Source organism: Lissotriton vulgaris, chromosome 10, assembly GCF_964263255.1.
Source record: "Lissotriton vulgaris chromosome 10, aLisVul1.2, whole genome shotgun sequence".
In the NCBI taxonomy this organism is placed as follows: Eukaryota; Metazoa; Chordata; class Amphibia; order Caudata; family Salamandridae; genus Lissotriton; species Lissotriton vulgaris.
Genome location: NC_141698.1, coordinates 559043153 through 559064814, shown reverse-complemented (window position 1 = coordinate 559064814; position 21662 = coordinate 559043153). Strand labels below are relative to the sequence as shown.

The 21662-nt window shown below is 47.9% G+C and overlaps 1 protein-coding gene across 1 annotated transcript in view; it reads right to left on the bottom strand.

The window, feature by feature from the left end:
- Window positions 1-21662, bottom strand: part of APOLTP (apolipoprotein lipid transfer particle homolog) — a 1141779-nt gene that overhangs the window by 508190 nt on the left and 611927 nt on the right. The window contains exons 39-40 of the mRNA XM_086941409.1: window positions 12472-13593; window positions 34-405 (exon numbers count right to left, since the gene is read on the bottom strand). Coding sequence (XP_086797535.1) covers window positions 34-405; window positions 12472-13593 — 1494 coding nt within the window. The remainder of the gene's footprint in view (window positions 1-33; window positions 406-12471; window positions 13594-21662) is intronic.

The window sequence follows — 21662 nt, the reverse complement described above, 5'->3', positions numbered from 1 at the left end:
CAGGGGATTAACAAAACGTAATTTCTACATTACCTCAAGAGTGGTGCATTTATTGCTGATTACAGCTAGCCAGCTGGAGTTGGTAGCATCTGTTTGATTCTTTTCTGTCCTTGCTTCTCCATTGACTTTCAGACTGCACCTCCCAAGAGTGACATTCAGCATGGCCTTGAACGCATCATCTTTGGAAGCTGAAGCTCGCACCTTGTTCTCTTTGGCGATACCCAGAGATTGAAGCTGCGGGAAGGAATGCTTGAATGCAAACTCCATGCGGTTTCTGAGGCCGCACTCAGCATGGAGGTTCAGATGGGCACCCGCGTCATCTGCAGAAACATGTCCAAGAAAGTTGGCCATACAACTTTTCGTCAGCATTGATCCATTCAGCGAAAATCTCTGAGGCACTAGAGTCTAAAATGAAATTTTAAAAAACACTGCATTTAGTAAGGCACAAATCAACGGCATCTAATCAAAAATGCTACATTTTACTTAATAGTGGGGTTAGCAATATTGAAAAATGTCTATTGAAAGAAAGAGTGCAAAACAGGAACATAAAGTAAGTAAAGGGCAAACCCAAGCAAGGTGGACGACATAAGAAATCATGCGCATTCAGTCCAACTTAACTGATCACTTTAACAAAGTGCAATAATACAGATGATGAAATATGCATGCTAGAAGCAAGCACAGTTAGGAAATCAGCCATTCTCGTGCGGTCCATGCTTAATGTGAGCTGTGCTTGCAGGTGGAGCCCACTGACACTCATTTTGGGACTGTCACTTTCTTTCCCTCATCAGGCTTCGACCCAGAACGACAGAGAGAAAAATGCAAAAAGAAGAAAGGAAGGGGAAGACAGATAAACAGTGGCAAAGGAAGAAAGGAGGGATGAGAGCAAAATCCACAAATGTGACCTGAAGGCAGTGTATGTTGGTGAAAGAAAGAGGCATGAGGTGGAATCAAGACTAGTGGAATCAAGACTATGGTGTCTTGGCAGTGACAATCGACAGCAGCAGCTACCGGCTTTTGTGAAATGGCACTGGCGTCTATTATGATACAAATTATGCACCGTCTGCAATGCTCGAAATAATTGACCTCTCTTTAGTGGTTGGTTATTAGAAATTAGTTATTCATAGTAGGATCTCAAATCTTACAAGCATCTCTATGTGCAGTGCTTAATTTGTAAAACAAATAAATGCCAAGGTCATTTTGATGGCCGGGATGGGCAGACGGGAGGAAAGGGGGCTCACATGAGGACATCGAAGAATAATAACCTGACCCCACACAAATGGTTGGTGATCTCCGTAGATAGCTGGGCAGACAGGATTGTTTTGTAAGAGGTACCCATGCACTTCAAAACCATTCTTTGAAGTTTACCTCACATCAAAGGCACATTTGGGTAGAAGTACTGGGTCTTTGACCCTCCCAGAACAGACACTTCTGGACCTACCCTGAATCTCTGTTAGAAGAACTGCTGTGCTGCGCAAAGCACTCAAATGGACTGTTTTCCTGAAAGGACTGCGTTTCTGTTTGTTGCCCTGCTGCCTGCTGCTCTCTGACTCTGCTAGAAGGAGAGCTGGACTCTGCCTTTCATCCAAAGTGACCTCCAAGAGCTTGCTAGCTTGCTTCCTGTTTTTGGCAGTTGCAGGCACAAAAACATATTCCTGCAGTTTTGCTGGTGCTGCCGGACTGTGCCTTCTATGAGTCCTACCTTTGCCTGGGGTGCCTACTCCAAGTTCTGGTCCTCAGAACGGGGTTCTGCAGCTGAGTTTCTGCCAAATCTGACGCCAAGCAGCACAAAGCCTCGCTGCACAGCTGACAGCTCTAGGGAACCTATGCTGGACAATGCAAAGCCTCGCTGCTTAGCCTCTCGGAACTTGTGCAGACTGCACCCCAGGATCCAAGGTACTGTGTTCAGCAGGCCCCAGTGGGTCCCTGTAGCTGGCCCACGCTCCATCGCGGTCAGCCTAAGCTTTGAATTTTCATCGGTCCCTCGCGACCTGAAGAAAACTTTTTAGTCCAACCTGATTCTAAGTGATTTATTGGATTTCTTTCTTCAATATTCAGTAACTCGACTTCTAATTGATGGATTTTGATCTTTTTGGACCTGTTTTACTCAGATAAATATTCTCTGTTTTTCTAAACTGTTGTAGAGTTTTTTTGTGGTGTGTTTACTGTGTTGTTGTATGGGTTTGTGACGTGGGGGACCCGGACACGGGGCCGCCTGGTATGCCTATTAATGTTTCTCCTCTTTTTGTGCAGCACACCGAGGCCTGGAATACCCCGGATGTCATTGGATGCCGGCCCGGCGTGGAGTCCCTGTATCCCTGCACCTTTAAGGGGGCGGAACCAGACTGGAGACACTCCTTCCCTACAGAGGTTAAACCCATCCCCGAATCCACGCAGGTGTGCGAGACACCCGGAGGCGGAGAAGGAGACTGGTGGCGAGAGTGGAGGGAGAGCGGAGCGGATTGGGCGGAGTGCGAGGACGAGGATCGGAGGACGGAGGCGGAGTGCGAGGAAGAAGATCGGAGGACGGAGGCGGAGTACGAGGACGAAGAGCGGAGGACGGAGACGGAGTACGTGGAAGAAGATCGGAGGAAGGAGGCGGGGTACGAACAGCGAGGTCGGAGGAGGACGGAGGAAGATCATCAGGTGAAGAGGAATTCAGAGGAGGCTACGGGAGAGACGCCGGCCCCAACAAAGGAGGACGACCGTGACGGCGACTACAGCTGCAAGCCAGGAGGCCAACGGGACCGCGCATCGCCCAGCCACACTTCCTCTGAAGTGTGGCTCGACCAGGTACGGTCAAGATTCAGCGGGTGGGCGGGCATTAGACGAGGCAAGCCACCCTGAGGACACGAGATTCCCACTGCACAACCCCCCCCTATTCACTGGGTCAGGTCACTTGTTCTGGGTACGGGTGTGCACGTGTGTTGTCCTCACCCCTTTTCCCTGTGTGAACGCTACGCCTAAGACAGAGTGTCTCAGACCATTTCATTTCTCTTCCTTGCCGGTATCGTGAGGTCCTCGAGACGGCGGAGAGACGGCCTACGACTCCCAGGAGGCAGTGGGAAAGACGGCCCGGAGCGGGAAGAATCACCACGGAGGAAACAGATTCACCCCTGCCTTTCTACAGAGTGCCTGTACAAAAACGTAGACACTATAAAATAATAAAACCTTCACTACCAAGAAAACCTGTGTCAGTCAACCTCTTTGACACCCCTCCCGAAACCCCACAAGTGGTGGAGAATGCGGGCATAACGGAGGACACCATCAGGGACACAACGATGGATGCGATCCTACAGGCACTCATGAAGGGACAAGAGCAGCTAGCATGGGCGATGGAACAGCAACTCGCCGCAGCACAATTGGATAGAGACACATTCCGCAGTACCGTGGTGAAACAGCTGGAGGGTATGCGGGGCACGGGCGATGCAGCCAGTGTTCCAGCCCGTGAGAGTCGACCCCCCCCTACCCCCGCGGGCATTTCACTTCAGAAATATGTCAGCGGCGAGGATCCGGACGCCTTCCTAACCAACTTCGAAAGGGTGGCTCTGGCATGTGGTTGGCCGCTGGAGAAATGGCCATTTTTTTTAGCTCCATTGTTGAACGGAGAGGCACAAGCGGCCTACCAGGTTGCTAACGGAAACGGCCAAACACCATACGCACAGATCAAAACCATAATCCTTGATCACCTGGGTCTGGATTCAGAGGCGTATCGGGTACGCTTCCGGAAGGAAAGAGGGCAAGCCGGGGACAATCCAGAAACATTGTTCTTCCGCCTGAAGACTGCAGCAGACAAATGGCTTGCCCCGACAACAAGCACAAAAGAGCAGATAATGGACAAAATACATCTGGAGCAATATCTCGAAGCCCTCCCCTATGGGACACAGAGGTGGCTCCGCCAGCATTCTAACCTATCCACGGCCCAGGCGATGGAAATGGCCTCTACTTATGCCAGAGCCCAGCCACGGCTACACAACACCGAACCAGAAAGATCTACGAAGCCCCTGCCAAGACCCGAACGACGGATGAGGGCTCCCCCTGGGCTGCTTCCTCCCCCCCCTCGACCAACGGCAGCGGAACAACCACCTTTCCGGAGTCCGCAGTGCTTTGACTGTGGACAGTGGGGCCACATCGCTCGCCTCTGCCCCCAGAAACGGGCCCCGGAAGAACCTATGGACATCAACTATCTACCCAAGGCGGTCCTATATTCAGCAGAGCTAGGAGGCTCATACCACGTGAGTGTTACGGTCAATGGGATGGTGGTTAGGGCACTCCTAGACTCCGGGTGTAAACAGTCAGTGATCCAAGGGTGCTACGTGAAGCCCCTTCAGGTAATGCCTGACGCAAGTGTTTTCATTAAATGTGTCCACGGAGATGTGAAGGAATACCCGGTCGCACACCTCCCCATTGGGGTGGAGGGAATGGAAACACTAGTTGTAAAAGTGGGGGTGCTGTACGCCCTGCCCGAACATCTGATCCTGGGTACAGACAATCCCCATTTCCTTGACCTGTTTAAAGGACGTCTGCACCAGGACAGCAAAGATGAGGTAGCGGTTCCTACTCTCCTGTCCACTGGTCCGTGGGAGGGTGACAGGAGCTTCCGCTTTGCACAGGCCAACGATGACACCTTATTTAACGCTTGGGAGCAAGCACACAGCGATCTGAATAACCCCCCTCACAGATACCCCCGCTTTTTGATCAAGGCATATCTCCTATATCGACAGGCCTCCCAGGACGAACCGATGCAGTTACTGGTGCCAGCCTGTTTTCGCGAACAGATCATGTTTTATGCACATACCCATCTGTTAGCCGGCCATATCGGGAGCGAAAAAACCACACAGAACGTGCTCAGGAACTTCTACTGGCCGGGTATATACAACGATATAAAAAAACACTGTCAAACATGTGATCTGTGTCAGAGGAAGAACACTCAGAGACCTCAAGCGGTACCCTTGCAATCTCTCCCGGTTATCGGAACCCCCTTTGAGAGAGTAGGCATGGACCTGATCGGTCCGTTAACCCCAACCAAAAGGGGTTACAAATACGCCCTTGTCGTGGTGGACTACGCCACCCGGTTCCCGGAGGCGTTTCCCCTGAAGGCCCCTACCTCACGAAACATAGCGGACAAATTCTTGGAGTTGTTATTACGAGTGGGGTTTCCCAAGGAAATCCTCACGGACCAAGGGACCCCATTCATGTCTAGAGTCATGCAGGAAGTATGCCTGCTGTTAGGCCTACACCAGATCAAAACCTCGGTGTATCATCCTCAAACCGATGGGCTGGTAGAGCGCTATAATAGAACACTGAAGACGGTACTAAAGAAAATGATAACAGTGAATCACACTGACTGTGACGCCCTTTTCCCTCTGGCCCTGTACGTTATACGTGGGCAAAGGCAAAGCAGTCTGGGGTGCTCGTCTTTTGAGATGCTCTATGGAAGACAACCCAGGAGCTTGCTTGACATGACAAAAGAAGTCTGGGAAACGGAACAGACAGGCGAGACCAGAAACCTGCTGGAGTACAGTACAAACTTAAAGAACAAACTGGGAAAAATCAGAGAGCTCGCTTGTACTCATCTGGAAGAAAGTCAAAAACAACAACAGGCACATTACAACAAAGGGAAAAAATGGAGGTCTCTCTGTGTTGGCGACTGGGCCCTGGTACTTCTGCCCTCGACGTCCAAGAAGTTCCAGAACGAATGGCAGGGCCCCTACGAAGTCACCGAAACCATTGGTAGAACCACCTACCGGTTGCGTCTCTCAGCGAAGAAGACCCAGATATTCCATATCAATTTATTAAAGAAATGGCTGGGACCGAAGCCCGTGGCAGCACATCTGGTAACCCCAAGCAACACCTCCCCGACGACCACTCTGGAGAATCTAGTTGTCAATGATGAGCTGTACAGGAACGAGCAGGAGGGTCTACAAAAGGTGCTACAGTCGTTTGCGCCTATCTTCTCTGACCGCCCCGGCAGGACCACTCTGGCCGAGCACAGGATAGAGACTCCCGTAGGTACCACGGTCAAACAGCATCCATACAGAATACCCGCTGTCAAGAGGGCCGCAATAGGGAGAGAAGTGGATGAGATGCTCCGATTAGGGGTGATCCGGCCGTCCAGGAGCGAGTGGTCCTCACCCATAGTTATGGTGCCGAAACCCGACGGCAGTAGCCGCTTCTGTATGGACTTTCGTGCTTTGAACGCGGTGTCCACTTTCGACTCCTATCCCATTCCCCGAATCGATGAGCTCATCGAGAAGCTCGGGGACGCGAAATATATAAGCACGTTAGACCTGACCAAAGGGTTTTGGAGGATGCCATTATCGGAGGAAGACAGAAAGAAGACCGCATTCGCAACGCCCGATGGACTGTACGAGTTCACTGTCCTGCCCTTCGGTCTTCACGGCGCCCCCGCCACATTTCAGAGACTGATGAATACGGTCTGGCGGGGGCATCACCGGTATTGCTCTGCATACCTGGATGACATAATCATTTTCAGTCCATCATGGGAGGAACACCTTAACCACCTAGGGATTGTTCTACAACAAATGAAAAAGGCCGGTCTTCATGTGAACTCAAAGAAGTCCAGGATTGGATTCCAGAAGGTCAAGTACTTGGGTTATCTTCTGGGACACGGTGCCATAGAGCCACAAATTGAAAAAGTGAGGGCCATCGCGGACACCCCTTTTCCCAAAAACATGAAAGACATGCGGGCCTTTCTAGGTTTGGTAGGCTACTACCGGAGATTCATACCGGCTTTTTCGGATGTAGCGGCGCCACTGACAGACACTCTCAAGAAAACGAAAGCCTGCGTAGACTACCACAACCCCTCTCCTGCCATGTGGAAGGCGTTCCAGACCCTTAAAAAGGCAATCACAACAAGCCCGGTTCTGACATCCCCCGATTTCGATAAACCATTCATTTTGCATACCGACGCCTCAGACTTTGGCATCGGGGCTGTTTTGTCGCAGGACACGGGGGAGGGGGGCGTGAAGCCCATCCTGTACATAAGCAGGAAATTGTTCCCCAGGGAGGTCAGGTATCCGACCATCGAAAAGGAGTGCCTTGCCATCCGTTGGGCAGTCGACAAGCTACGGTATTATCTGGAGGGGCGTACATTCGTGTTGTACACCGACCACGCCCCCCTGTTGTGGATGAGCAGGAACATCTCGAACAACCAGAGAGTCATGCGATGGTTCCTGGCCTTACAGCCCTTTCGGTTCCAGGTCCGGCACCAGAAGGGGTCTGATAACATCAACGCGGACCTCCTGTCCCGGTTTCCTCTCCCCGAACGGGAGAATCCTGGGGGGAGGTGTGTGACGTGGGGGACCCGGACACGGGGCCCCCTGGTATGCCTATTAATGTTTCTCCTCTTTTTGTGCAGCACACCGAGGCCTGGAATACCCCGGATGTCATCGGATGCCGGCCCGGCGTGGAGTCCCTGTATCCCTGCACCTTTAAGGGGGCGGAACCAGACTGGAGACACTCCTTCCCTGTATCCCTGCACCTTTAAGGGGGCGGAACCAGACTGGAGACACTCCTTCCCTACAGAGGTAAAACCCATCCCCGAATCCACGCAGGTGTGCGAGACACCCGGAGGCGGAGAAGGAGACTGGTGGCGAGAGTGGAGGGAGAGCGGAGCGGATTGGGCGGAGTGCGAGGACGAGGATCGGAGGACGGAGGCGGAGTGCGAGGAAGAAGATCGGAGGACGGAGGCGGAGTACGAGGACGAAGAGCGGAGGACGGAGATGGAGTACGTGGAAGAAGATCGGAGGAAGGAGGCGGGGTACGAACAGCGAGGTCGGAGGAGGACGGAGGAAGATCATCAGGTGAAGAGGAATTCAGAGGAGGCTACGGGAGAGACGCCGGCCCCAACAAAGGAGGACGACCGTGACGGCGACTACAGCTGCAAGTCAGGAGGCCAACGGGACCGCGCATCGCCCAGCCACACTTCCTCTGAAGTGTGGCTCGACCAGGTACGGTCAAGATTCAGCAGGTGGGCGGGCATTAGACGAGGCAAGCCACCCTGAGGACACGAGATTCCCACTGCACAACCCCCCCTATTCACTGGGTCAGGTCACTTGTTCTGGGTACGGGTGTGCACGTGTGTTGTCCTCACCCCTTTTCCCTGTGTGAACGCTACGCCTAAGACAGAGTGTCTCAGACCATTTCATTTCTCTTCCTTGCCGGTATCGTGAGGTCCTCGAGACGGCGGAGAGACGGCCTACGACTCCCAGGAGGCAGTGGGAAAGACGGCCCGGAGCGGGAAGAATCACCACGGAGGAAACAGATCCACCCCTGCCTTTCTACAGAGTGCCTGTACAAAAACGTAGACACTATAAAATAATAAAACCTTCACAACCAAGAAAACCTGTGTCAGTCAACCTCTTTGACACCCCTCCCGAAACCCCACAGGGTTATTGCACAAATACTTTACACATTGCCTTCTAAGTTAAGATTGTCTGCTCTTTGCAAAACTACCAGGGGGTGAGAACAGGATAATTTATGATTGTGTTGTGACTTACCCTGACTAGGATTGTGGTCCCTACTTGGACAGAGTGCATACCTCTGTCAACTAGAGACCCGATTTATAACAATAAACAACTGTTATTGTGCTCATTTCTAAATAAGACAAACAGCACCACCATATAGCACACTTTTATGAGTCAGAAGCTGAGAATTAAGTACTGATGCACAGCACTGGATACCACTGGCTCAAATTAAGCACTGGCTCTGTTGCTACACTATACAGATTTGTGTGAAGTTTTAACCACCAGGCGTAATGATCTAACTTAGTCGCCCCTTGTTGCAATTCTGATCAGACAACCTTCTGACTTCAATGTGATGAAGCACATTAGAATTACTAACTACTAATCACATTGGGATTATGCCAAACTCAGGGCTATGAAAATAACAAGCCTGGCACCATTTTAGACTTTCCTTGTGAACTAATTAATCTCATTGCTGTTAAGAGTGCTTTAATTACAGAAATAATTTTTGGGTTAACCAAAACACCACATAAAAAATCTGTAGCCAAGGGCCAAATGTTAAGTCAAATGATAATCAGATCAAAGCAATATAGAAATGTAGGATGATGGACTATGACACTATTATGGTTTGATTAATGGTGTTCTGATTTTTATTGATGTTCTGTGTGCCTGAGCTGCATTTGTACCATTCATTCAGAATTCTTATAGAACTTGACTTTTGAAGATCAGCCTATTCATAAACGGAAGGTAGTATTCTTGTGTTTGAAACAGAATAATGAAATGGATAATGTGAAGCATCTTTTGGTAACTCTGGTCTATCTATGCCATTTGATTTTCTTGAAGAGTTGCAAATACTCTACAATTTGTTGTGTCCAGATGTCTGCCTTATCTAATGCTTCTACTTAAAATTACCTCTAAATATTGTTTATATAATACTAATGTGATGCATAAATGACCCAAAGGTGAATATTTCTTATTCTTTGAAATCACTCTACACTACACCACCTGTAGTACTAAGTACTGAAAGACCTTCAACAAGGTTGGGACGAGGTGACAAATCCTAAAGACTATTGGTATGCTTTGATATAATACCTAATGCATCCACAGGCAAGAAATCAACGTGGCCATAAGAAAGAAGCAGTCCAGTGTGGGACTCTGAATGTCATGAAGCACTAAACATAGGCATTGATGGAAAGTCTCTGTATTCGAAATGTGCACTTGTGGTGTCAATAGCAATGTATTGTGGCATGGGATGGCACATAATCAAGAAGATAGTAAGATACCTAATATCATGATCAGTGTCACTGATTCAAAGTGAGGACCACATGGATCAGACTTAGACTAGATTTTCAGTAAAATTATCCCTACACAAATTATTCTTATTTAGATACATAGATTCAGAATTATACTCTGCAGTTACCCTGAAAATCTGGCACAGGTCGGACTCTGTGTTTTGAGGGAAGAAGAATGGGGGTCACAAGAGTTTGAAGTTATTGTTCGAAACGTTCTCTTCATTTTAATTCATTTTGTCCCAGGGCGGGGTTCTAGGGATCTAGAGAAATTAGCAATCCAAAAGTAAACAGCATTTAATTTATATCTTCGGTCCTCAATCACACATGTATGAGTGGTGTGGTGTGCTCCAGAGTATGTGGAAGGTGAAGAATGTTCCCAATAGACTGAGGGTGAAAAAGAAGACAGGCTTTCAGGTGTCTCCAACTGGTCCATCACAAGCTACCAGTAGCTCACAGACACCTTCAGAGTAGGTCACATCCTTGAGTTCATTTTAAAATAAGCACAGAGTCACATTTTCCTTTTAAAGTTGAGGGAAGGCTGTGCTTATTTTACATTGTTATCTTCAGGCTATAAATAGTGGGGCCTGATAATGATCAGTGCTGGAGTCAGATGTATGACCCAGGGCGCAGAGGTAAAGAACTGAAGCACTGAGGTATTTAAATCTTAAATAAAATTCCATGTCAACTCAATTTTGGAGCATGAGAACAAACTTATGTTTCTGAATGCTTTTAAATGGGAGACAATGAAAATGAATAGTTGACTTAACGATTTAGGTAACTTTTGATTTTAATGTTATCACATTTCAAAGTGTTGCATTTACAAACAGCAGACTCTTGCTCCCAGTGGCCAGTAGACCGGGTGCCATATTTATAACTAGTAAATACTGTAATTTTTTTCAAAAGAGAGAAATTAAAAAGTGGATTAAATATTTTCTCAACTCTCAATTAAGCCAAATACATATATCTCCTTCATACGCACATATGTTCATCATCACCAAAGACCACGCTCTCACTGACACTTAGCAGCCCTATCATAGTGCCCTTAGTCAAAGTATTTTGCTCTACCCTAGTCTTTGGCACTATGGACATTAGGCTTAAATTCAATTAAACGGGGCGTGCGAGTGTCTGGTAACAGTGTGCGAGTGGCTTGGCTTTCAGTAGCTCGTAATGACTTTCATGAATAAGAAAGAGCTCTCTCTACAGAAAAATGTGGAGACCCCAAAGTTTATTCACACAATGTGCCCCGAGCACAGGACAGAGATCCGTAGCACATTGTGGCTTAAGGCAAACTGAAACTCAGGAATGTGTGCAATTCTAGGGTGAACAGCATTCTAAGATAAACTTCACACCAGACAAACAGGGAATAGGAGGAACAAACAAAGGAGGGCCAGGCTAGATAAAAGATAAAAGTACAATACAGAACTAAACACAGTTAACTAAACTGCTGCAGCCACACAACTGAAGGCAGTATATTCAGCAGTTTTACTTAAAAAGTAAATAATGTGCTCAGATGAATGCTCATTAAGAACAGGTACAATTTCTTGCAGTCAGTCAGTACCTCAAATTAACAGGTATCTAACAGTTACACTCCCAGATATCAAGGACACATCTCAAGCTGCCATAGTAACACGGTAGATGAACATTAGGCATTCTGACAAGAACAGTTTGTAGCTCCTGATGGACTAGAAACAGTGATCTGATCCAAGAGGCAAAGATAGACTGAGGAATAGGATTTTATCGATTCCTTAGCAGATTAAGACCAATTCCAGTTCTGAATGGGATTCCTGTGTATTTTGCCTTGTGAACCTCCTCAGCCGCTCATGTCATTTTTGGCATACTTTATGGCTCTAGTCGGCTACCACATACAAATGTAGTAATTTCCAACATTTTAAGAGTAAACCAGTAAATGCCTGATCACAAGTGTACTGTTAATTTTCAATCCTGCACGAAACAGTTTTGTGCAGAGATCGCAATTATAAGGGGTGAGCTGTTTAGCGTACCTCGTAACTGCAAGTTGCAATAAAGTTCGTACCCTTCAATACATTCCTGCGGGTCAAACTCCCCAAATGTATAAGGGGGAAAGTTTCAGTATTTACAGGGACATGTGGATTTTGTTGCAGAAAACACCAAAAAATGCATATTACTCCCCCAAAAAGTCATAACAGGCTGCAATTATCGCATCTAACAGGGACAGCTTTTAATCAGGTCCTAAGTGGTGTATAGTCTCAAAGGCAACTCCCTGTCTTTCAACAAAATGACAGCAGAAAACAAATATAATGAACTTGAATCTGCACACCTTCTCACATAAAGTGTTTTTGAACCTAGTTTTTTAAAGATCATGTTTTAGTTGCAATATTGACAACATATGCAGGAGGCTCACCTCTGATTATCTTCCCTTTGGAAGGTTAGAAAGGTAATCCGCCCTAGATGTCAAATAAGTAGTGAAATAGCATCTAATGTACTGTCCTTCCTGGAAGAGTTGAGATTTTGTTTGGTTAAAGTCTGCATACAAGATTTTTAAATATTAGTGAAACTTTTTTCAGAGTTCCTTAAAAACGTGTTAGTTTGTGATTATACTGTGCTGCATAGCTTTGTGTATTAGTGGGAGCAGAACATGCTTTACACATATTTAATAAAAGAAATTGTGACAGAACAATGTTTGTTCTCCTTCAAGAACAAGACATGTTCCCTTCTACCTTCAAGCTGGGACAATGGTTGTGAATGACAAGGTTCCACTTCAAGTGTGGTTTCCCTTCAAGGTTGCCCAGTCCAGACACCTTGCAGGCTCCGCTCATGAACTCCATGCTAAGATCATTTCTCTTCCCGAAGAGGGTGACTCCATGAAACCTGTTATTTCCAGATATCCCGGCATGCATCCATTGTGGAATTGCATGGCTTAGTAACATCTCCAGTTCAATTTTCTTACCCCAGGCAGTTCTCAGTTCCACTTTAACTGGCTTACCATCAGCCACAAAATTCATATTAGTCCCTACTGAATACTTACTCAAATCCATAAGGCCATCGATTTGCATATTTTCCGGAACCGACAATTTCCCCAGATGTTCCCACCTGTGGTCCAAAGTACATTTCACTCCTACCCTGTTGTTTAATAGCAAAAATGCCCCACTCGTGTTGAAGTAATTTCCATTTTTTTCTAATAACATAGTACCGACAATGAGGTTTTTCTTTGCCTCCCCCCACAACGTCAAAGCAAATCTTCTGTTTTTTCGCCTGTGTAGACCTCTGAACTCATGCTGCCACTTTAGGTTTGCGATGTAGGAATCTTTGAATTTGGTTTTCATAGTGAGCCAGAGAATGAGTCTGTTATAAGAAGCACGGATGTCGGCTTCAAAATCGCGCTCGCCCAATCTGACAACCCCTTTCGACCTTGCTAGGTGTTTACCGATAATGCGGTTGGAAGGTTTGCAGAAGACAAACCCGTTCCACCTCATATGTGGTGTCGTTGATACTTCAAGCTCCGTGTGTACATCACAATTGTCAACGGTGAGGTTAAATGTGGACAGACGTTTTTCCATTTTTGTCCTCGTGACAGCCTTAACTTGCATGTTTTGTGGAAGTTTAAGGTGAAGGAGATGCTTGAAGGAGTTTGTTAACACTCCAGTTAACTCAAAACCATTTTTGTTACTCTGACACCCATGAAGTTTCAGACTTTCCCCACTGTAGTTTAGCCTTAGAAAAGTGCAGTGCTGATGAGAGAACTTTGAAACTGTACCATATACCTCGAATGCTTTGCTCGAAAATTCGCCACTGCAATGGCCAGCAAGTTGGTTAGAAGTGGCCTCTCCGCTGCAAGTGACCTACAATTTCAAAGAAAAGACGTCATATAAATAAAACAGAACCAATCATTTTAATTGAAACATCTTTGTAGTGTGCTTTTACAATCTTTTAGGTTTATTATACAACTCAGTAGTATTATTTGGGGAGTAGGCGAGCCCAACAATACTATCATTCATAAGGCAAACACACGGGCAAACTTTAAAATGACAAGGTTTTGCCAATTCAATAGGGCTTGGCTCTAATTACCAATGCTCTCTACCAATCATATGAATGTGCATGCATCAAGACGCATGTTCATGCATAACTGACAATTTTGCAATTGGTATTCTGTTAAGGAAAACCTATTCCAAGATGGCTGCCAATGCACGTACGTATGTCCTGATGCACAAGCACATGTGTTTTGCCACATGCATCATGGCGTGTGTGCACATGTGCATCATGACATGTGCATGCTTTGTGATGTATAGAACTCATTCCTATTTTTTTTTTAAAAGCAAGCGGACCAACAGCAGTTTCCAGCTACCTGGCCCGCATTAAAAAAATATATCATGGGGAGCAGAACAGAGAGCCTCACTGAGTGGGATGGAAAGTGAAACAAGTGTGTGAGTGGATAAAGGTGAAAAAGGGAGAGAGAGAGAGAGAGAGAAAGAAGGATACACGTCCTTGCACACTGTGTTTAAAAACAATAAGGTCCCCTCAAGTATACAATGGAGGGATTGAACTGATCCAATCAGAACATAATGAGACTGAAATTTTCCTAGGCAGGACAAATACAGGAATTAAGAGCACACAACTAGATAGACAATAAAGCCATCTGTACATAAACAAGGGGCTGACCCAAAGTCCACAATGAGTATATGTTATGTCCCGGGTCAACAGGTATGCGTAGTGATAGCTAAAGCTGTATGTAGCCAGCTGTGACCCACAAAATACACCTATGTATTTTCTCATGTGAAAATTCAACAGTAAGTGCAATAGAACTTGATAGCATATTTTTTTGCTTTTTCCCCCAGAGAAAAAATATTTTCCCCTTGTCTGAAACAAGAGAAAATCATCTGCAATTTTTAGGATAGAAATTGGTTGGGAAGATTTTATGAATATACAAACATAAAGAAATATATTTGTCAGCACACAATTTCAGGGCATTCGAACTTTGGAAAGCCCACTCCTGCCCTTCGGGAAAGATTTGCTGACAAGAAATTCTTTGTATGAATACATTCTTTTGCACGTGTAACACCATTTGTGGCCTGTAGAATTGGCTCACAATATTGAAGCGAAGAAAATGGTATTATCATGATTTATCTGCAGGCCAATATTTCGCCCACACTACAGTGGTCCAAAACCATTTAGTCAATGCCAGAAGAGATTCTACCCAGTAAAAATGCTATATGCTATATAAATAAGGCCCATAGGGAAAAATCACGTGTTACTTAATTGTAAACATTAGTGCATGCAAAGTGGAGGTTGGAAACCCTAGGAGGGATTGTGAAATCCCAATGAGACATACAGGTAGAAAACATCTCAGAAACAATTAAGCGGTTGTGTATGATGAAATATATGAAAGGCAGTGTCCGCTTGTGAAGAGTTGTAACTGATTACCCCACCTAACATGTATACTCAGTGCTGGGTTCAGAAATGGTGGAGGCTGGTGCAACAATTTTTATAGGTGCCCTCCCAATGACCTTCCCACAGATTCCCTCACTACCACCCTCCAACAGTGACCTCCATCTTGCTACAGTGCCGCATTCACATTTATTTAAGTTTTTTTATACATGTACATATGCGAATGTAAGATTTACATCACATGCATACTCATTATACAAATAATGAATAATGCAATTTAATTTTGTAAACCAATGAATAGGAAATACTACAGAAGAAACTGAGTGCTACAAATATAGGTGTTACATGTCATCCATAATGGTGGGTATTGTTTGCTAGGTGGGCTTGGTCTGGAGAAATACAAACTCACAATTTAAAGTATAGCATAATGGTTTGGGATGGTTATACTAATAGGAATTCTATGGCAGGACTGGAGGCTCAGATTATGCTTTCTATTCTTCGCTGTTTTATTACATACAAAAACTCACAGCAGCCCAGAAAGCACTTATTCAAAAAATAAATGTAAACACAAGCTCATGAGATATCAAGTAAACTACAATTTCCATGAGTCCATCAACAATCCATAACGTAGTCCTTCCACTCTTTCCATGTAGGCTAGATATGCAGTCCCTCTTTACTGTTCTTCCTCTTTCTTCGCTGCTCACGCAGCCAGTTAAGTGTTTTTTCCGATTCTCCTTACTTTGTTGGGGGGCTTTATTGTATGACTTTATGTTGTGTAGGGGTCGGAAGGGGCTCACATTGCACTGTTGACATTCATATTCAGAGCCCCTGCGTCGCGGGAACATTTTAGTTCCTGACGCGACGTTTGTCCCCTACGCGAGTTGCGGTTGATATACCAAACCGCTAGAGGGCTCTCCGTCGTCTCGTTGATCCGCAGCGCGGTTCCCTTTAGAGTGAGGAGCCGCGCTGAGGTTTGCACCGGGCCGGAGTCTTGCCCTTGCCGCCCCACGAGCGCCCGGTCATCCGGGTCTGTATTTTCCCCCATTTACTGACGCCCATTGGGTCTGTACGTGCGGTTTTACCGCGTTAATCGCCTTCGGGCAGACAAGTGCACTTGCGGCGATTTTTGCCGATATCCGCCACCGGGCAGTCCTGGAGTCTGGGTCAGGCCCGCAAATAAAAGTGTGTGGTAGCGCGCAGTGGGGCGGTAGACCTGGTCAGCTTGGAGGGTCAGCGCGCTTGGAGGCTTCAGTGCAGCCTTGATCGCCACACGTGTGGCCCTAAGAAATTTACAGCCCTCAGGTCTGTCCAAATCTTTGCTGACACCCACCCTGTTGGGTAGTATTTGTAAAGGGAGTTTTAGGGTCCCTACTGTCTTTGGGCATGGAGCAGGACGGGTTTTACGATGAAGAGTCCCACTCCTATTTGAATGATGACGAATTTTACAACGCTGTAGATAGCTCTATTTATCGCTGCGTCACAGAGGTGGTGGCACCCATGGAGGAGCGCCTCTCCGCGCGCATCGTGGAGGAGTGCGCCAGATTGGCGCAAGCCCACGCGGGAGTGACCACGAACCTCCCGGGGCCCTCAGGTGACGATCCCCCGGCCCCAAAGAAACCTTGCATGGAGGGGTTACCGCAGGGGGGCCAAGGGGTGGACAGGGGCGCCTTTGAACGCCTACGGGATGTGTTCTTGGCTAAGGCCACCACTGCCCCCCCTACCCCGGCCTCGGTCCCCGATCTCTCGGTGGCTTCAGGGACAGCACCTCCATCACCAGAGGGGGACTCCCCCGATACTGACGACGATGAGGAGTCGGTCCTCTCTTGGCGGCCTTCGGGCTCCGCCGCCGAGTTGCCCAAGGACAGCTCAGGCATGCTGGACTCGGATGAGATTATTCATCCACGGTCCGCAGCCTGGGCGCCGGGTGATAAGGTGGCGAAGTTTGTGGCGAGCTGACTGCGTAAGCCACTGGAGAAGGAGGCTAGGGGGTGCCTACGGGGTGAATGTCCGAGGCCCACACTGGAGGGCAAGGTGGCCCTTACACCAGAGTTAGATGCAAAAATGGCCACCTTCCTCGCTAAATTTATGAAGGACCCTCGGAAGGGCATTGACCGCTCCTGGCAGTCATGCCAGGATAAACTATTGGACGCGGTCGGTCCTATCACCAAGATCCTCGATATGGCAGAGGAGGCGAAAGTCACTGGGGCTGCAATTTCCCCAGATGTCCTCTCTAACTGGGCGCAGTTCGTTGTTATCTTCCTGGGTAACGCCAACTGCGCCCTGTCGACGGAGCGCCGACGATCCCTTTTAATCAAGTTGGATCCGAAGTTGGGGGACTTGGCCTCTTCGGAGGCTGGTGCGGTGGCCCAAGGCGAGCTTTTTGGGGAGCCCTTCATAAAAGAGTTGGGAAAATTTGTGTCCACCTTTACCTCGCTGGACAAAGCTCAATCCAGCATAAAACGGGTCTTCCAACAACGTTTTTCCCAAGGGGCCGGTCGAGGTAGGGCCCGATCGACCGGCCGTGGCGGACAGAATGCCGGCAATAGAGGGCAAGGCTCCGGGCGAGGTCAGTACCAAACCTCGGCCAACTTCACCAACTTTTATCCTACCAGAGGGCAGCGATTCGGTGGTCGAGGATTCCGGAAGAACTACGGCCCTGCCAACTCCAACGGTGAGTGTTATGTCTGTAATCCCTGCAGAACAGGTGCGCATTGGGGGTCGGTTAGCGGCCTTCTACGAGGAATGGGTGGCACTTACTGCGGACGCTTGGGTCTTGCAGACAGTGCAAGGTTTCCACATAGAGTTTTACGATCAACCCGTTCAGGCAGATGCACCGCGGCCTATGGTGTTTTCGGACACCGATGCGCAGTTGATAGACAAAGAGGTCTCAGAATTGCTTCGCAAAGGGAGCCATTCGTCAATCAACTTACCACCCCTCGGGTTTCTTAAGCAATGTTTTCCTGGTGGACAAGACCGACGAGGGAAGGCGCCCGGTCATCAACCTCAGGGAGTTCAACGGGTGGCTGGTTTATCGGCCCTTCAAAATGAAGGGGATTCACCTCCTCCTGGATGTCCTTCGCCCTCAAGAGTGGATGGTGCGCCTGGACCTCAAGGATGCTTACCTTGTAGTTCCCATTCATCCTCCGCACCGCCGTTTTCTACAGTTTTTATGGAGGAATTGCGTGTTCGAGTTCACCGCCCTTCCATTCGGGCTTTCCTCGGCCCCCTGGTGCTTCACGAAAGTGTTGCACCCGGCGGTGGAATACCTGCGAAGTCAGGGCATTCGGATAATTGTCTATTTGACGACATTCTGTTGATGGCGCAGTGCCCGGAACAGTTACGTTCACATCTTCAGCAGACGGTCTGCCTTTTGCAGAGACTGGGCTTTATAATCAACGGCGACAAGTCAGTCTTGATTCCAAGTCAGACGATGACGTTCTTGGGTTTTGTCATAGACTCCGTAGGAGCCTCTCTCAGCTTGCCGTCTCGAAAGATCGCCAATATCCGGCATCTTTTGCGTCAGACCATTGTGAAGGAGCGGACCTCCCTGCGGCAGATTGCCAGGGTGGTGGGCCTTCGCTCCTCCTCCATCCAGGCGATTTTCCCGGGTCCCCTGCACTACAGGGCACTTCAGCGCCTCAAAGCTCAGCACCTCCGGAGGGACATGTCATACGATCAGGTGGTGCCCTTATCGGACGAAGTGAAGGAGGAAATGGAGTGGTGGCTGTCCACATGGAGGCATGGAACGGTCGGGCGATTTTCGGGTCCGTGCCAGACCTCATCATAGAATCCGACGCCAGCAGGTCGGGTTGGGGTGCTCGCTGTGGGGAATTTTCCACAGGGGCCACCTGGTCTTCTGACGAACAGAAGTTGCACATCAATTGTCTAGAACTTCTGGCGGGGTCCTTCGCAGTACGCTGCTGGACCAGAGATTCAGTGAAATCCTGTGTACTGTTGAAGATGGACAATGTCTTGCAGTGCGGTACGTGAACCACCTGGGTGATCCTCGGTCCCAAGCTCTGGCAGCTTTGGCGAAAGAGTTCTGGGACTATTGTCTCGATCATCAGGTATCCGTCACGGCGGAATATTTACCAGGGCAAGCCAATCAAGTAGCGGATAGGCATTCCAGGCATCTGCGGGACTCCAGCCAATGGATGTTGGACGTTCAGGTCTTCCAGTGGCTGAACGGTCTATGGGGTCCTTTCTCAGTGGCCCTGTTCGCGTCCCGCTAGGATCATCAGCTCCCACGGTTTTTCAGTTGGAGGCCGGATCCTCTGGCGGAGGCGACCAATGCTTTTCTCCAAGATTGGAGTCAGGAACGGCCGTTTGCGTACCCCCCGTTCTCGATGGTGATGCGGGCGGCGACTCAAGTTCGCCGGCAGGCGGTGGAGTTGGTGATGGTGACTCCGCTCTGGAGGTCCCAAGTCTGGTTTCCAGTTCTTCTGGAACTTTCCTGGGATTCTCCAATCCTACTCCCTCAGTTTCCTCACCTGCTGCTCAATCCGGATCGGGAGCCGCATCATCTCCTCACTCACGGTTCTCTCCGCCTCATGGCATGGAGGCTTTCCGGCGACGCTGGTTGCCTTTCGAGGACGGCTGAGGGACTTTTGTCCAAGGCCTGGGCAAACAGTACGGCGAAGCGCTACAGATGCGCTCGGACTAGGTGGATGCGTTGGTGTCTTCGAAGGGATCTGGATCCCTTGGTCGCAGGAATCGTTCCTATCCTGAACTTTCTGGCAGATTTGGTGACCAAAGGCCTAGCATACCGAACTATCAATGCGCTGCGCTCAGCAATTTCGGCAGGCCATCATCCGGTGGACGGGGCACCGGTGGGTGAGCACCCTTTTGTTTGTAGGCTCTTGATAGGCATTCGTCTTTCACTGCCTCCGGAGCCTCGGTACTCAGTCCTCTGGGATGTTAATGTGGTCCTTAATCTCTTCTTGTCCTGGCAACCGAATAAATATTTGTCTTTAAAAGAGCTTTCAGCTAAACTGGCCATGCTTTTGTGTTTGGTGTCATGCCGTAGGGTGTCGGATGTCCGTGCCCTGGATGTCTCGGCAAGAGTTTTCTCCCCGGACGGGGTCACCTTTATGGTGGGGCGTCGCACAAAATCTGCGTCACGAACTATATCGTATCCAGCTTTTGTGGACGTTCCCAAGCTGTGTGTAGTGCAATGTCTGAAAGCCTATGAAGAGATGACTCTGGAACTTCGCCCGCCGGGCGAAAGACAATTGCTGATTGCCTTGCGAAAACCACACAAAGCAGTCTCCTCCCCCACTATTGCGAGGTGGGTGCGTTGGGTCATGCAGGAAGCAGGCATCGATACTAAGCGTTTCGGAGCGCATTCAGCCAGAGGAGCTATGGCCTCTAAGGCTTTTTCTGCGGGTGCTCGTCTTGAGGATTTACTGCGCGCTGCGGATTGGTCCTCGGATTCCACCTTTAAGAGGTTCTACTTTAAACCGGTGTTAGATATAGCCCAGTTGGTGGTAAGTAAGCTTTGAACTAGCATAATCTGAGCCTCCGGTCCTGCCATAGAATCGAAATTTGCCTAGCGGATGTAACGTTAAGTTTCAATTCTATTAAGGACACGGAGGCGAGGATTATCCCTCCCGGATATCTTCTTGGAAGAACCCACCCGTACGGTAGTAAGTAAATGGTTTTCGATCTGATTCTTGAACACTGTGGATTTTTCATGCTTGATGATATTGATGCTTTTGCTGTCGGCATGGTTTCCTTTACAACGCTTATGCTGTTGTGTTTTTTTGCCAGGCAATGATGGTTCAAAACAAGACCAGTGATGAGTGAGCGTAACCTGCGCGAAGAAAGAGGGAGAACAGTAAAGAGGGACTGCATATCTAGCCTACATGGAAAGAGTGGAACGACTACGTTATGGATTGTTGATGGACTCATGGAAATTGTAGTTTACTTGATATCTCATGAGCTTGTGTTTACATTTATTGTTTGAATAAGTGCTTTCTGGGCTGCTGTGAGTTTTTGTATGTAATAAAACAGAGAAGAATAGAAAGCATAATCCTCGCCTCCGTGTCCTTAATAGAATTGAAACTTACCGTTACATCCGCAAGGCAAATTTCGATTCATTACTACTGAAACAAACCCTTTTTTACAACATTGGAATAACGGAAGATTGAGAAAAAAAAACAATAAGGTTTGCAGTATGCATGCAACTTTTTGAAGCTAGGTCATAGCTCAGTGTTCTATTTTAGAAAGGATTGTAACTTATGAACTGCAAATAACAGAAGGATCTCTGTGACAAAAGTGTTAACCCACTGAGTTATCTACAAAAATGTTAACCTGCGATCTGCGTGTTACACGTTGTGCTTTGCAGCAGGCACATTAAGCCTCTTTGCTACTTCCTGATGTGTCAAAACCATGAAAAAATATGGATCTCGCCAGCAAGTGCATTTACTATCAGAGTTATTGCGCTATTATTATTATCCCCTTAAACTTGCTGGTGACACAAACATTTCTTCATGCTGCTCGTTTCACATGTTATGCTTCACCTGTA